The 17,459-nt window shown below is 38.9% G+C and overlaps 3 protein-coding genes and 1 long non-coding RNA gene across 4 annotated transcripts in view; 2 read left to right on the top strand and 2 right to left on the bottom strand.

The window, feature by feature from the left end:
* The first annotated feature begins 509 nt into the window (after positions 1–509).
* Positions 510–1,271, top strand: LOC125230621. The gene is made up of 2 exons (XR_007177539.1): positions 510–598; positions 994–1,271. It is a non-coding gene; the product is annotated as an uncharacterized LOC125230621 (long non-coding RNA).
* Positions 1,272–6,178: 4,907 nt separating this feature from the next.
* LOC125230736 lies at positions 6,179–15,695 on the top strand. Its single transcript, XM_048135996.1, has 5 exons — positions 6,179–6,343; positions 6,695–7,120; positions 7,332–7,400; positions 7,814–7,903; positions 14,878–15,695. The coding sequence occupies exons 1-5, from the start codon at positions 6,179–6,181 to the stop codon at positions 14,935–14,937; spliced, it is 810 nt and encodes a 269-aa protein (XP_047991953.1). The 3' UTR covers positions 14,938–15,695.
* Positions 8,787–13,945, bottom strand: LOC125230019. Its single transcript, XM_048134938.1, has 4 exons — positions 12,841–13,945; positions 12,678–12,746; positions 9,909–9,998; positions 8,787–9,309 (listed from the first exon to the last, which is right to left on the bottom strand). Exons 1-4 carry the CDS (start codon positions 13,837–13,839, stop codon positions 9,250–9,252), a joined length of 1,218 nt encoding a protein of 405 aa, XP_047990895.1. The 5' UTR covers positions 13,840–13,945; the 3' UTR covers positions 8,787–9,249.
* Positions 15,696–16,621: 926 nt separating the features above from the next.
* Positions 16,622–17,459, bottom strand: part of LOC125230021 — a 52,407-nt gene continuing 51,569 nt past the window's right edge. Inside the window, exons 9-10 of the mRNA XM_048134940.1 lie at positions 17,423–17,434; positions 16,622–16,757 (exon numbers count right to left, since the gene is read on the bottom strand). The gene's annotated coding sequence lies outside the window, so the exon portion shown is untranslated. The remainder of the gene's footprint in view (positions 16,758–17,422; positions 17,435–17,459) is intronic.

Here is a 17,459-nt window from a genome sequence, read left to right on the forward strand (position 1 = left end):
ACTGTACTATTAGCTGCAGAAGTGCATGGCGAATTTATCAATGAATTCATTCAATATTCTCCGTGCACTTTTGTAGCTGATAGTACATGCGAACAACCAACGAATCGTGTCATCACGCATCACACAATGACAACTGTATGCTCAATTGTAACGTAATACGTTACATTCTTAAAAAATAAACATTTAAAACTACTAAATTACCTAACTAAAAATACTACACTACTAATAAACTATATTACATATTAAAATATACAACAATAATGTCTTAAAACTACGTATTTACAAGTATAAAATCATCATCACGCTGATTGATTTAAATATGTCGCGCCGCGGTAAACATTCACTCTCAATAATGTTCACATTCGCGAGTGCATGAATGAATGCACGGGTCGAGGCGCTGTGTCATTGCGCCCATCACTCACTCGTCCATTTTTATCTTTGGAGTTGAGTGGAACGCACGTCGTTAATTATCGATCTCTGCTACGGATCAGATACCTATCGAAATTCGTTATCGAATTTAACTGCGTCCCTACGTGTTCCTCAACTTGTTAAATTACTGTGGTGTTTTAATTACGTTTAATAGTGTACCCCGAATTGGGTAAGTGGATATATTTTATTTGCTAGCTGCCTAGAATATCGTAGTGCTATTTTATTGCTTTGGAATTTTATCATGCACATTGAAATAGTAACTATTCCATAGCCACTATTTAAATATGCATAGGTACTCATTTAACTAGAGAAGTAATCTTCCTAATTATATATTTGCTCATAGTCATTGTGACCTTTTGTCAACCAACCCTCCATTTTGTGATAAAAATAATAATTGCATTTTAATTTCTCATTTTCTTAATTTACATTGCCTTTTTGTAATCTCCGTATCTGAATTGTGAATTTCCACGGCAACACAACTACTCTAGTGCTTTCCCTCTTGCCGTTGGTGTTCACAAAGGCTTATAAACCGTTTCTAACGCTTGGTATGATGGCGCGTTCCAGGGTCCCAAGTCCAGAGTGACTTCTTTTGGCTTCCTGCTTGCCGCCCGCCTGCCGTATTGCTTCTGGCCCCTTTCCCCGACTCAGCGCCACGCAGATTCGAGCAGCGCTGAACTCAGCGCCGATCAGAAAAACGGCGCCTACCACCTCGGCATCGTCAGGGGAGTACTGTGGCTACAATCGACTAGCGGAATCCGATCTTGACTAGTATTTTTTACGAACCACGACTTTTACCCATCTTACCGGCTGAGCTTCATGGGAATAAATATTGTTTTACCGTTCTTCTGACTCCTCATTTAAATTTCCTCATACCTAACGAGATGATAAGAGTTAGAACGCTAGAGAACGCGACACAATGTCATTACTGTCGGGCGATCTGATCCTCAATGGCATCCTTTAAAGAGCCGTCCTGGAGAAGCCGACTGGCGGGCACACGCAGGGTCCTCGGGTCGGCTGCCGGGACCCTTCCTCACTCACAAAGCCACTGAAGTAACTGCAACTGCAAGAAAACGATCATTTATTTACTATTGATTTTTATACGGAACAACTACCACGTATAGGTAAGGTAAGCTTTGTAAACTTTTTAAAGCATATTAAATTATTTTAGAAAATACCATGGACTTTCAATAGGGACTGAGCTCACACTTTTTTTGCCATACTAAATTGAACCTTATCACCAGTGCAGAAAGGCGTTCTTGTCAGACTAGCAAAAGTGTGTCCACATGAGAGGGTCAAAGTTGGGTCTGGTGTCCCTCTCGCACGTGTGACCAGTGTTAAAAGATTACTATATAGTAGTAGTATTTTTTCCTGTATAATAACTAAGTTTATAAACTTCTTAAATTATTTTTGTATTATATCGAGGTAAGGGTGACCTTGTAACGAATTGGTAAGTCATTATTATGAAGCTATAAAACCAAAGATTTGCGTAATTAAAAAAAACCTTTAATTGGGTATTAGTAGATTTGGTAGTAACTTTGAATATTGACTGATATCCCCAAATTATGACATTGATGACGTCATTCAAATGATTTGGATAGTGGCAATAAGTGCGAGAGGGACACCAGCCCCAACTTTACCCTCTCATGTGGACACACTTTTTGGCCTAACAACTCATACCATACCATACAACCATACAATCACGCCTGTATCCCATAAAGGGGTAGGCAGAGCACATGAAACTACTAAATCTTCAGTACCACTCTTGGCAAATAAGGGGTTGAAAGAAAACGAAACTGTGACCTAACAACTCAATCTAGCTTAATATCTGTAAATCTATGGAAAATACATACTAATATTTTTATTTGATACTTCTTAAATAAATAATAAACAAATAAATAAATTTTGAAGTAGAAAGACAACTAATTTGTAGACAATTTTCTTTTTTACTTTCTCTTATTTATTCTCTTTTTCAGTTACCCCACTTTCAATATTAGCCAATGTACGTTACTATTCACTAACAAAAAATAAAACCGCCTTCAAAAATAAGCGCGTTACTAAACACGGAGAAACTAAAAAGCAAAAAATAATAAACCTTTGAATTCAGATTTCTTATCGTATTGCAATAATCTAAACATCCAAATTATAAACAAATCAATTATTTTTGTAGTCGGTGCCAGACCTGCACGGGAAGCATGGTCGCGCGATAGACGATAAAATATCAGGCCGTCCCTATCGCACTTACAAATAGTGCGATAGGGACGGCCTGCTATTTTATCACTTATCGCGCGACCATAATTGCCTGCCTGTTCGTCGCCTTGCTATTGCCTGTTTGGCCCCACCCAACCATACCCAGGCTGGCCCCGACTCCAAAAATAATTGATTTGTTTATAATTTGGATGTTTAGATTATTGCAATACCTACGATAAGAAATCTGAATTCAAAGGTTTATTATTTTTAGGGTTCCGTAGTCAACTAGGAACCCTTATAGTTTCGCCATGTCTGTCTGTCCGTCCGTCCGTCCGTCCGCGGATAATCTCAGTAACCGTTAGCACTAGAAAGCTGAAATTTGGTACCAATATGTATATCAGTCACGCCGACAAAGTGCAAAAATAAAAAATGGAAAAAAATGTTTTATTAGGGTACCCCCCCTACATGTAAAGTGGGGGCTGAATTTTTTTTCATTCCAACCCTAACGTGTGATATATTGTTGGATAGGTATTTAAAAATGAATAAGGGTTTGCTAAGATCGTTTTTTGATAATATTTATATTTTCGGAAATAATCGCTCCTAAAGGAAAAAAAAGTGCGTCCCCCCCTCTAACTTTTGAACCATATGTTTAAAAAATATGAAAAAAATCACAAAAGTAGAACTTTATAAAGACTTTCTAGGAAAATTGTTTTGAACTTGATAGGTTCAGTAGTTTTTGAGAAAAATATGTAAAACTACGGAACCCTACACTATAACATTTGAAGAGTTCCCTCGATTTCTCCAAGATCCCATCATCAGACCCCGACTTGGTGCCAATGGGACCATCTCGGGGTTATACCCGTTCGATCAAAAAAAATATTTGAAAATCGGTCCACGATTCTCGGAGATATCGAGTAACATACATACATACAAAAAAAAAACAATCAGTCGAATTGAGAACCTCCTCCTTTTTTGAAGTCGGTTAAAAAAGCGTGATATATTTAGCTGTTTACTATATTTTACTACTTTCAACATAAATAGGCAGAGATTTTGTAATGATACTTATACGTGTAACGTGTAACATTACAACAATCATTAAAAGCACATTACCAAAGCGTTTTATAAAATGATTTCAACAGCTTTTAATGGATCATTATAGTAATGGTTATTAGGTTTATCAATCATCCGTACTATGGATTTTTAAATATTGTAAATTCGTTTTTGTACATAAGATATTTTTCATCACATTCGCACACTATATATGCTATTGCACGCAGGCAGAGCGTGAGATATAGAAAAATCGTTCTCCATAGGGAGTTAAGAAATTTCTAGTAGTGTATTGAACTCTTTTTTACTTTTTTGCATATTTTTTATAATGCAAGTGTGATTAAAAACATTGTGTGTAACTCGGGAAGTATGAATATTACTAACTCGAGTCTTTAAATCGCTCCGGCAAGCCGTCGCGATTTAACATTACTCTCGTTAGTAATATTCAACTACATTGTGATGCGGGTCTGTAAAGTAAGCTGGACTGATTAGACTAGACAGAGTAATATTGTCATTACCTAGCAAGCAGCCGAGCGAGCGCGAGCGGTGCACGACATTCTTACTGCCCAGAAGCTACACAGGCAATCGGTTACCGACTTACCGCTTCTGCGCTTATTATAGCAACTTAGCAACAGTCACCTGGTCCTGATTGTTGCTGTTACCAGCTGAAACTACCTGCGCTGTGCTGACGGTTACCTGGCGCATGCTGCGGATGGCTACACAGCAACATAGACCAAAGCCGTTATGCCAGCTGCGAGAGCAACTGTCAGCTGACCTTGCTTGTTGATGTTAAGTACCAGCTGAAACTGCCCTCGCTGTGCTAACGGCTACTTGTGAAGCGGACGAGTTTGGTGTGGTCGTGGTGAAACACTGTGTTACGTTCATATTCCATGTGACATCTTTATTTATAAGACCATGAATGCAATAAGTATGAACATGAATGAATGAATGACGCGTTCGATAAGAGTACGCAATACCAGAAGCCGGGAAGCTGATTAAAATTATGCAATGTTGAAGACAGTTGCTAACAATCATTATGTATCAGATCTCTACGATTATGACTGCTGTGACTACCGAAAGTACACTTTTATTGACGTAAAAATGCACTAATGCAGTAACCACTGTAACCAAGAGTAGCCAATGGATGACAAAAACATAGCATCGAATGTTAAGATAAGATAAGATAATTCTTTTTTTGATAAAACACGAGTGATATAAAGATGTTAATATGTACATTTGAGATCTTTACATGCTTGGCTGAATTTTCAGCATTCAAATATTTATTAGGTACATTAAATTACAAATATAAGTATAAAAGAAGGAGTACAGAAGACGGTCGGAAAAAGATCAAATGTCAAATTGTTCTAATCATATTACTACTAACAAAATAAATAAAATGTTTGCATGTATAATAAAAATAAAATAAAGAATAAAGAAAATAATGTCTTAATCAAAGTTACAACTCGATACAGCTCTTATAAGACTCTTTACAAATAAAATACACTTACATCACAAAAAAAACCGGCCAAGAGCGTGTCGGGCCACGCTCAGTGTAGGGTTCCGTAGTTTTCCGTATTTTTCTCAAAAACTACTGAACATATCAAGTTCAAAACAATTTTCCTATAAAGTCTTTATAAAGTTCTACTTTTGTGATTTTTTTCATATTTTTTGAACATATGGTTCAAAAGTTAGAGGGGGGGGGACGCACTTTTTTTTCCTTTAGGAGCGATTATTTCCGAAAATATAAATATTATCAAAAAACGATCTTAGCAAACCCTTATTCATTTTTAAATACCTATCCAACAATATATCACACGTTAGGGTTGGAATGAAAAAAAAATTCAGCCCCCACTTTACATGTAGGGGGGGTACCCTAATAAAACATTTTTTCCCATTTTTTATTTTTGCACTTTGTCGGCGTGATTGATATACATATTGGTACCAAATTTCAGCTTTCTAGTGCTAACGGTTACTGAGATTATCCACGGACGGACGGACGGACGGACAGACAGACATGGCGAAACTATAAGGGTTCCTAGTTGACTACGGAACCCTAAAAAAGAAAAGAAAGAAGTTGTTGTTTTAGTATTGATGAGTCGGAAATCTGAAGACATGCTCAGAATATACTAGCGCTTTTGAGATAATTGAATGTACTATCAGCTGCAAAAGTGCATGGAGAAATTATGAATGAGTACATTGAGAACATCATGCACTTTTGCAGCTGATAATACATGATAACGTGCTAACTATAGGTATTCAACTCACATAGAGTTGTGCCGAGGTAGCTCTGTAAACGATGGAAAAACACTTTTATCTTGTTCACAACTCTTTCCGAACCGAAGTCATTAACATCAAAACGTGTAATTCGACGATGTAACGGGAAATGTCTGTAAAAATATCACGGAAAACATTCTTGTGTAAGTATAATAAAGTTGTATTTGTATAACATAACAACTTAGCTTTGGAGTGGCTAGTCATAATAGTTTCAGCGACCCCAAAGGACTGATTGCTAAAAATGATTACCCGTTTCAAAAAATATTTAAGATATAATTATGATCGAAACGTTGTTGAGGTTTTCAAGCCGCTTTACATGTTGCTGTCAGTGACGGGGTTGTTTCCCTACGCCGTGGAGTTCCCGAGAGGAAGACGCGACACCACAATAACACGGAAATCATTGATTGTACATTCTGTGGGAGCTGTTTCATTCATAGCCTTTCTTGGGTTCTACTTCACTCAAAAGATACAAATATTAATGAATACGGCCGCTATGAGCTCAGTGACAAACGTCACAAATATCATGGAAATTACATTAGCACTGCTATGTGCGATTGTTATTTATTTTTCAGCATTTAGAAACGCCAAAACATATGTACAGATTCTGTATGATATAGCTTCTTGCTGGGCTCAACTGTGTCACGTGAACGTAACTTCGATTCTTGTGTTTCTGCGCAGATTATTCATCTATCCGGCTATAATTTGGCTTGTGATATTTTCAAGCGTGCAAATTACGCTATGTGTCGTGGGCACTCAGAAAGTGTACAACCAGCTGATATTCTCCACGGTGCCCGACGCCATACCCAGCCTGGTGGTCGCGTTTTATAGCGCCATGGTGCTGTTGGTGGTTTGTTTATTGAAAAATATTGAAGAACATTGTCAAATGATAGTCAGCACCGATCGAGTGAGAACAGCGTTCGCCACAAATAGTTCTGAAAGTATTGACAGAAGAGTGACTTGTGGCGGATTGGGAAAAGATTGGGTTCGTGTTGACAATTTGGAGCAAGTTTACGTAAAGGTGTTGGAGATAAAACAGGACATAAACAACGCGTTCCAAGCGCCTATATCTCTGATCATCATCCAATGCTTCCACGGCCTCCTGAGCGAGTCGCACGCGCTGTACAGCCGCCTCGTCGTGGACATGAGCTTCGACGCCCACCTGCTGGTGGAACAGACCTTCTTGGTGTTATATTCTTTGGCAAAGATATATGCGATCATATTCACTGGATCTCTTTTGAAAGATGAGGCAAGTACCTTTTTTGTGTGAAGTATTTTTTTAGCTCCCAGAATACCGAAATGTAGTCATCAATTTTGTAACTAATTTAAATAAATTTCAAAGCGATGTTTTTTTTCGTGTGGACGTAAATTATTAAGTGTGAATTTATTTGGTTCAGGCCACCAAGATCGGTCAAGCATTGCACAATATTCCGACGGCAAATCAGAACAATCGACTTTTAATGGAGGTGAGTCTATTAAGAACCATTATAAAACGTGATATTTTCGTTTTTATTGTGATATGAGAATCGATCTGGTCCATGAAGGCGTTAATGAAGGGCAACCTTCCAACTGCACTAAAACGCAGACTCGTCGATATGTCCATTGACAGAAGTCCAAAAGTCTCGACTCAGGATTTGTCAGCGAGCAATGGAGCGCAGCCTAGACTTTTCTGCTTTGTCCAACCTCAACTGAAAGTATTTTATTCCAGTCAAACATAGGGACAAACAAAACAAATTATAATTAGCAGTAGATGGGGTCTAGGTGAAACATATTGGATAAAGTTCTGTTGTCATGACAACCTGCCTGCTTTCTCATAATTAATTAAGGGTATTTTAGATTCTGTCCAAATACACTTAATCACTTATTGCTTAAATTACAGATACAACACTTTGCCACTCTGATGTCGTTCCGTAAACCCGTAGTGACCGTTTACGACTACTTCTCATTGGACGCAACTTTGCTATTCAGCGTAAGTATTTGACAACCAACATTTAACGGAGTATAGACTTATCCGGTGAAAGAATGGTGCAACTGAATGATGTCAATGAATCAACCAAATATGTAGAGTCCCTATTGCCTACATTATCATACCAGAAGTGTCTTTTGTTTTCAGATGATCGCTACTGCCGTAACTTATCTGGTAATATTGGTACAGTTTGATAGTGCTTAAAGTTATCACAATGGACATATGCGTTTTCAAAAAATATTTGTGTATTATTTGGTAATAAATGTATGATCACGGAGAATTTGTGTTTTCCTAGTCGTGGTAGGCAAGCATGGTCGCGCGATAAATGATAAAACATCAGGGCGTGCTTATCGCACTATTTGTAAGTGCGATAGGGATGGCCAGATGTTTTATCATTTATCGCGCGACCATACTTGCCTGCGCAGGATCGGGATAAGTGGCGTGCTCTCGTTTTGGAGGCCAAGATCCTCTTTGGATCACAGTGCCATACTAGTTAGTTAGTCATACTTGCCTGCCTGGACGAAAAACGGCAAAGAAAAACTACATTTTTTAAACAGTGTCATGATAAAAATACACAGTAGATATATAAGCCTATTGAGAGTAGATTTTGTTTACAATTATTTAAATACCTAAAGATTCGAACTACCACTATAGTATTTATACTATTTATATATATATAGTATAGTATAGTATTTATACTATAGTGACGTTTCTTTTCTGCTAGTCAAAAAGATGAAATCTTCCTACTCGTATCGTATATCAACATTATCAACTTGTAGACAGGTCATGTAGCATCGTCAAAGCTTCGTACAAACTTCCATCCATCCATACTACCATTTTTAGTAAGTTTCTAATTAAAATAGTAAAAAAAGGTCAAACGAACACAATCCAACTTTTATTTATTTAAAACACATTTTATTAATTATTTGAGGAAAGGAAATGGATTTTGACAATTTGTACTTATCTGGTTTTCAATTTGACCTCATAAATAGTTATTTGGGGGACAAATATTTAAGCGCGTGTGGCAATGCGAGGCCAATGCTGATACCCGATCAGCGAAACATTCCAATATTGAACCGCGAGCGTAGCCAGTGGTTGAGAATATAGAATCTTGAGGCTTGCGAGGGTTCCAAGGCACGTAGGTTAAACAAATTTAGCCTAGCCGAAGTCTAGCAATCGGTGAGTTCGGTGACGCTAATTAAGTGACGATCAGAGCGCAGTCTGGCTTTGTCGCGCCGCTGCAGAAGAGCGACAGAGGGAGCCAGCTACAATGTGTAAGCGATTCTGACGTTGTCTGTTATCTCGCCTCATTTAGTTTAGCGCGACTCCTCTCATCCTTTATAACAGTTTCAATGAGCCTTAGCGAATTGCACGAGTATTACCAAGTACATTGCTGCTGCTGCGACCATCTGAAATAAAACAACAATAATTCATTATACTGGTTGTCATTTTTATAACCGGAAATATTTAAAATAGTCATCAGATATTGAACCCAAAACAATGAAACGGCTGAACCTAGATACATTTTAACCAAAGTTTATATAAATGCTATTAAAGTAAAAAAAAAAACATCCAAATCACTCATCAACCCGCCCCGCGCGTAATATCATGTGGACAGAATTAGGAAGATAAAGTAAAAGTATATTTGATGTATTATTATTTTTTACATTAGCCAGCAATTACTTACCGGCCATTACATATCCAGAAAATATTGCCGGTTATATTATAAAAATACAACGGTACTGTGAAGAAACTCCTCGTCGCGGAGCGGAGCGGATTTTGGTCTAAAATTTATTTATTTAAACTTTATTGCACAATTTAAAAAAAGTACAAATGGCGGACTTAATGCCTTAAGGCATTCTCTACCAGTCAACCATAGGGCAAAACAGAAATTCGCAAATGTGGGTGCAGTAAGAGAAATAAAAAAAAACGCCTAAAATACTTGGTTTAAGACTAAAATGTTATTGAACGGAACTGAATGGACTCCTTGCGACGTGATGTGACTTACATTGAACATGAGCGTGGCTTCTAATGGGAAGTAGCCGAAAATTGTGATCTCAGTGCCTTGAAACGCCATCAATGTTGAAAAATGCTGAACCTGGGGACACCATTCATGGTACCAATTACTGTCGCGTACGTAATGTCGTATACATAATTATGTAGAAATAAATATTGGCTCAAACGAGTGTGTGTTTTTAATGTTAAAGTGTTTTTTAATATAAATTGGTTTACTCGTGGCCATAGACTAGCCGAGGCGAAGACACGGCCTACGATGGAACGGGCTCGCCCAAAACTCTAATGTTCACCTGAATTGACGTTTGAAATTAAATATTTATCAGAAAGTAGCGTAAAATCACTAAATAATTATAGTTATCCATCTATGCTCTACAAATCCAATGCGTTTAGTATGGTTTACTTTTATCTGGGGCTTTTCTTAGGTATACTTATTTAAACAAATGGTATATCTTAGAACTATACGTATCGTATTGTATAAGTATTGTATTGGCACAAGTTATTTTGTTCCAGTAGTTACCCAAGTAACAATTTCTGGTCCTATAGTGGTCGTGAGCACCAAATTAAATCACATTAAATAGTCCTATAAATAGTCTATATTGGTACTGTAGAGCCGATTTGGCGCAATTATGCAGCCATTTAGTGATATAATAGGGCTATAGCAGTATCATCCGTGACGTTTAAGGTCTATAATGGTGATGTGATGATGACTATTGTGCTAATTTGTTGACATAGAGGACACAGTAACGCTATTATAGTATCAATTTATGCTATAGTAGCATTTGAGATTCCGTTATACAGGTTTTTTGTTCTGTAATAGCAGTTGCCGTCCCTTTTAATGCGAATGAATGAAATTTCTAAAATTTTATGTGTGTAATATTTAACAAAAACTGTTCTAAACGAGGAACTTTATGAAAAGTGGCGTGTGAACTTGTGAAGTTTAGTGTCAATCAAAATAATTTGGATTTCGTATAATTCCATCATTACTGCAAAAAGGTATGCGATGGAAATTTTACCGTTAAAAGAATATTAGTTTAATGGAGTATTTTAAGTGCGCCCTCGATTTATACCTGTTTTGAATAAAATAAATAAATATAATTTAATACAATAAAATTATTGGCACCATAGTTTCTACTATGAATCCAAGAAGTAAAACATACGCTTTTATAGTTCGACTATGTCACTTATCATACGCATTCACTGCCATAAGCCCGCCATTGTGGATTCAATTAGGGTTGCATGAGACTTTAACTATGATCCAGTTTAACTTATAAGTTCTTTATATAGAAAACAATACTTGTTTTCAATGTTTTACTATAGAAAGATCTTCTAAACAGTTTTTTTTTTTATAAAACATATAGTAAACTCAGCTATAACGCTATTGTGTTTTAAAAGAGATACCGAAACCATTATTCCACAGTTCTGTGATATAAAAGAGTAATTGTGACGTATACGGCGATGAGATATAAAAGGCATTAGAAAACGACTATTAACGCTTTTCAAAGCTATATAAACGTATCCTGAAAACTTCATTATACAGCAAAATAGCTCTATAATGGTATTCATATCACTACTACAGTGTTAAATACTGTAGCAGTGTTTTCCAAAGCCACTATATCCCAAAATAGTGGTATAGTTAGGTTTTAATTTCTGTTAAAATACGACTACTAAAAATACTATAAGCGGCTTGTTGGGAACCTTAATAGCGCAAATTAATAGCATAACAGTGATTCCTAACACTATTATACAATAATATTGTTCTTTAGTAGGTTATTTGATCCTGTTATAGACCAGGCCTATAGCGGCTGTATAAAATGGTGATATAAACGTTTACATCACTTCCTAATAACACCTTTTAGCTGTATAACGCAACAACTATAGCGGCTTGTCGGGAACCTTAATAGCGCAAATTGATTGCATAACAGTGATTTCTAACACCATTATATAATAATATTGTTATATAGTAGTCATATTTGATCCTGTTATAGACCAGGCCTATAGCGGCTCTATAAAATGGTGATATAAACGTTTACATCACTTCCTAATAACACCTTTTAGCTGTATAACGCAACAACTAAAGCGGCTTGTCGGGAACCTTAATAGCGCAAATTGATTGCATAACAGTGATTTCTAACACCATTATATAATAATATTGTTCTATAGTAGTCATATTTAATCCTGTTATAGACCAGGCCTATAGCGGCTCTATAAAATGGTGATATAAACGTTTACATCACTTCCTAATAACACCTTTTAGCTGTATAACGCAACAACTATAGCGGCTTGTCGGGAACCTTAATAGCGCAAATTGATTGCATAGCAGTGATTCCTAACACTATTATACAATAATATAGATCTATAGTAGTCATATTTGATCCTGTTATAGACCAGGCCTATAGCGGCTCTATAAAATGGTGATATAAACGTTTACATCACTTCCTAATAACACCTTTTAGCGGTATAAGCTTATAGAGCTAAAAGGTGTTACTGGAGGCTTTTATACGACAAGCGGTCACGCCGAAAACCTTTATACGACATCTATAGTAGCTTTTGGCGTCGAAAACCAAAATTATAGCACTAAAATGTTACTTGGGTAGGTATGATAATTTCGACTAAACGTTTTGGGTAGTTTCAACATATAGCAAACTTTGACGCCATGCACAACGCATGACCGAGTGACCAAGCGTTCTAGTCCCTGCTACTGCCGCCGCCGCCGCCGCCGGTACAAACGCCATGTTTCAAATAAGAATGCGAGTGTTCATACCTCAGCAAATAGTTTCATATCTTCATCGTCACTTCTAATGTTATGTATCGTTCGTCCAATTTTGAGCGCCTGAAATACAAAATCAGATCAATTATGGAAGTACGACTATTTCTGTAGATGACAAATAATTATATGACTGTATGTAGAACAAACAAGAGACTACCTCAGATTTTAACAAGGAGCCTGAACGTGACAGAGCATAAATCTTCAACAACTGGAGCATAAACCAATAGGAGCACTCGGTTAAGTTGTGAGCGCTGAAGTCGTCCTGGTAGAGCAGGCCCTGGCAGATGTCGTAGGACTCGCTGACCAGCGTGTGGAAGGTCTGCAGCAGCGCGAACAGCAGCGGCGCCTGGAACGCCGCGTTGATCCGCCGCTTGGCGCGCAGCGCCCGCACGTACACGTCGCGCAGCTGCGCCAGCCGCGCCGGCGCCGGCGCCTTCCAGCTGCTGCTGCTCCTCACGCTGCTCCGCGCCTTCACCAACATCCTGCAGTGCTCGTCGATGTTCGTCAGGAGCGCCACCACCATCAACACCATCACGTAATAGAAACCGACCACGATGTATTGTATCATCTCCGGTAAATTGAAAGAAATCGTAATCAATATCCTCTTCCATAAACTAGATGAGCCGGTATAGGTGACGGCCGTGAGCGTGATCAGGATCAGGCATATGGTCCCGATCACAACGCAGTTGACTTGTATGCGAACGCGGCCCAGAATGAGTCCTCTATTGACGTGAGGCAGGTCGTCCCAGGACCGAGTGATCTCTTTTAGAATGGACACATATACGTCTTTGTAACGGAATGAGCAGAAATACGTAGCGTTACAGAACGTGAATTGTGTCACCAACTCGATTATGTAATTGGTCTTCGCCATTTTGTCGTCAGCTATAGTATCTTCGTGTGAGGTTAACACTTCGTATACGTGGAGGCCAAAAAACACGTAGACGGTGAGCAGCGTTAAGAAAGCGCAGCACGAATGTTTAAAAGCGGACTTGTGCAAAAGTATGCAGTCCACATTTCCCTGCGGAAATTCAATCGAACACGGGATAAGTCCGAGGAAGGAGAGAAGAAGGTACAAGGGCTTGAAGATCTGGAGCAGGCGTAGTTCCTCGTTCCTTTTGACAAAAGGGGAGAAGTACAGACGCAGCGAATTAAACATGGTTTGACTTGCGCTTGCAACGCGTTCGATGTGACGCGTTCATCGGGCTACTAATAACTCAAGTAGATGTGCATCAACACAAAACTCATCAGTTCACGCTTTATTATTCAAGGGTACATACGTCATGCGTCATGCACTGTCCGTGAACACAGTAATTAAACCCGTAAGTAATGGCTTTAGAGCAGACGAGTGTGTTAGTGCGGTCTCGACGTGCGCTTCTTGTATGTTGTTCCAATGCGAGGTTAGACAGATATCGAACACGCCTTCTCGAGTGTAGTTGACATCGCATGTCACGCGGCAGTCGATCACTTCATCTAGTCGGTTATTGAAGTAATGAAAGTAATTTGTAATGTATCGGTATTGGCTACTGGGATAGTAAACACTTTCAACCTATTTTACAGAATAAATAATGTGTGGTATAGCGACCCCTAAAATGAAACGAAAAATTCTGAAAAAGCAATTACAAACGTTTTTTAGCGACAGAGAACAATTTAAGGGGGTGCTACATAGAACTTTCTAAATTCGATAAAATGAGGACCATCCTAACACAGAATACAGGCTGTAACAAAAATGGTGGTGATCCGTTTAAGGGCGTATTCAGTATCGTATTCTCATCAGGAAAAAGTATGATAAAAATTTTTTTTCGCAAAAAATTTTTTTATCTTTGTATGGAGATTCGACCGATTCGCGCGGCCCGGCTCATACAAAAGTGAAAATTTTTTTAGCGAAAAAAAAATTTTCTTCTACTTTTTCCTGATAAGAATACGATACTGAGTACGCCCTTAAACGGATCACCACCATTTTTGTTACACTCTGTATAAGGATGAGGTTCCGTCACCTTTTCCCTTCACGTCGCTCTTTAGGCACTGGTCCCACCGCGAGCTAATAAACTATGAGCTATAAAAACAAACAAAAGATAATCACACCCGTGTAAATAAAAGAGACACGGCGATGTTTATAGTTACTCGTCCAGTGGTGAGCTATCAATGTCGCCATCAAATTCGTCAAATAATACACGCCGGTCGTGAATGTTTTCAGAAGGTGGCATCTGCTGCAATGTATTTAGTGATTTTGGTACAGTTCGACAAACCTGAATAATTTGTAGACAAATCGTGCTCAAAATTCAACCAAACAATGAAATACACGGCATTACTTCGTCACGATTATGTACAATAAATAATATTTTGCGAGAATCTTTTAACTTAAGACTTCTTATTTCCTAATGATGGACAAAACACCACTTGAACTGTCAAAAGCAGCTAATAAAGGAATAAGCTAAGCTTTAATAAAGGAATTCAAACCGTATTTATGACAATTTTAATTCACAGCTTTTACATTTGCAACATATACGTGTGTGTGTTACCAACAAGTGGACTTTTTTAAAGGAACGTAATCTTACATAACTTAACCACGCCCTAATTAATTAATCATTTACATGTTGACTTTATAAACTTTCTAAATGTTTTTGTATTGCCAGCAATGTACATACTTGTCAAGTGAGGGCAATGACATGCAGTGACAGCTCATAAGTTTAGTATGAGCGATGTGAGTATTTGACAATCAAGAAGTGCACGAGTTACATTGAATATTGGGATTTCGGAAAATTACTTTTTCAGTTAATTTAAATAACTATGATTTGGTGGTTATTATTGGTTTTAATAAAGGTCCAGGTGCTGATAACACACTGTATGTTTACGCAAACATTCACAGCTTTTACTTACTTGCTTTTTATTGTAGGTACAATACAAATAAATGAATAACCTAACCACAAAATTAAAATTTTGAAAAAACCCCGACCGCGACATAGTGGCCGATTTTCATGAAACATGTCTAAGAACACTCCCGACTAACTCAGCTTTCAAACAAAAAAAAAACTGAATCTAAATCGGTTCAGCTGTTCGGGAGCTACGGTGCCACAGACAGACAAACTGACAGAAGGACAGACAGACACGTCAAACTTATAACACCCCGTCGGTTTTTCGTGGGGGGTTAAAAATATAAAAGCTGTGAAAACTAATGTTTGCGTAAACCAAACCCACCTACATGTTACATGTACCTACATGTTACATTTTTTGTGGAATACCTGCGTAGGTATAGGTATTCCATGGCATACATTAGTAAGATGTAAGATCGAAGAAGCGGCCGTGATTGCCGCCGCGCGCCGGGCCGCTCAGCATTCCTCCATGCCGAGTGCTTCGAGTGCAATAACAATAAGCATTAACAACCGTTCCAGCTCATATTTATTGGCTTTTCGGCTGGAAATTACCTTAGTTCCAGATGGCCGTGTGCTGCTTTCCATGTCTTATGCTTTATGTTATCTAAATAGCTGATTTGAGAATATCTAATCTAAAGCGTAACACCAAGAGAGCCACGCACGACATCTGGCAATAAGCTGCTTCCCAGCCGAAAGGCCAACAAGAACGAGTCGTTCCGATGGCTCTTGCAGTGGAAGCAGTCGGCACGGACTCGTGACGTTGTAAGGCCTGAGTGCGCGCTCGCAGCGGCGCGGCGCCGGCCGTGTTCCGTGTTTGTCGAACATAGCATAGGGTGGAGCCACGCTCGCTACACGCCGCGCCGTCGCGCGTCGAGCGTGCGCTCAGGCCGGGCTGTATGTGAGGTCGTCGTCCTGGTCGTAGTAGTGGTAGGAGGCGTTGGGCACGCGCGACATGTTGTAGCCGAACTCGGCCACGCGCTCGGCGAAGTTGTAGAGGTCGATGTCGAGGTTGTGGCGCAGCTTCGGCGGGTGCTCCGTGCGCAGCGTGGGCAGGTCCGCGCGGCAGCGGCCGCGGTACGCGATCAGGTACCCTGTCGGACACCACCACCGCCCGACTTACTGACTACTCGTTACTACCCAAGCCCCCACACTGTACCCGCACCGCGCCCACTGACTCGGTGACTCCTTGCTACGGTACGGTGTCCTTGGACAACGGATAGGAATCATTGTATGAAAATCGTGAGAATCCTGCGGCATCTTTACCTATATTTCGTTTGTTGTTTCATTCAAGTACCTTACGTTTACATACCTACATGTTTGTTTATTCGAAAACAAAATACTCTTTAATTGACTCCCAAAAGTCCCAAATAACATGAATGCATCGACGAATATCGCCCAAACCGCATACTTTTTCAATAATACGTAGATATTTAAGCTGACACGATTTTCACCCATGTCCATCAAACATGGCTAAGAACACTCCCGGCTCCCGAAAAATAACTTAATCATCATCATCAATGAAAACGGGATTTAATCGCGGAACACATCTATAAGCAGAGGAGGGGAGGGGAGGTCTTGTAACCAAGTCAAATTTAAAGGTTATGTTGAACTGAGTTGAGTAGGCCGAGACCAGCAAGAGCTTGCGGCCTACCTCGGAAGCAATTTCATAACATAATATAGGTACATAATTAATTTAATTAACTACATTAACTACTGACGGTCACAACGGTGACGCTGACGATGACGATCACATCGCAGGAACGCCCAACCCAGGCGGGCTGAGCTTTCAGCATTTTGTCAGCATTTTACATGAAAATGTTTTTGTAGGCAAATACGTAGGTACAACGAGAATCCTATACACTTACTCACCTCTGCCGATTCCTGCAAAACATAGGAACTATTAAAG

The sequence above is a fragment of the Leguminivora glycinivorella genome, chromosome 10 (genome assembly GCF_023078275.1).
Source record: "Leguminivora glycinivorella isolate SPB_JAAS2020 chromosome 10, LegGlyc_1.1, whole genome shotgun sequence".
Classification (NCBI taxonomy): domain Eukaryota; kingdom Metazoa; phylum Arthropoda; class Insecta; order Lepidoptera; family Tortricidae; genus Leguminivora; species Leguminivora glycinivorella.

Excerpts from the sequence above, each read along its gene's own strand:
- LOC125230736 (XM_048135996.1), top strand. The coding sequence starts at position 6,179 with ATGATTACCCGTTTCAAAAAATATTTAAGATATAATTATGATCGAAAC. Across the intron at positions 6,344-6,694 it reads TAACACGGAAATCATTGATT|AAAGTGTACAACCAGCTGAT; the intron begins GTACATTCTGTG and ends GTGGGCACTCAG. Across the intron at positions 7,121-7,331 it reads TGGTGGAACAGACCTTCTTG|GCCACCAAGATCGGTCAAGC; the intron begins GTGTTATATTCT and ends TATTTGGTTCAG.
- LOC125230019 (XM_048134938.1), bottom strand. The coding sequence starts at position 13,839 with ATGTTTAATTCGCTGCGTCTGTACTTCTCCCCTTTTGTCAAAAGGAAC. Across the intron at positions 9,999-12,677 it reads ATATGAAACTATTTGCTGAG|GTTCAGCATTTTTCAACATT; the intron begins GTATGAACACTC and ends TGGTGTCCCCAG. Across the intron at positions 9,310-9,908 it reads AAGCCACGCTCATGTTCAAT|ATGGTCGCAGCAGCAGCAAT; the intron begins GTAAGTCACATC and ends GTTTTATTTCAG.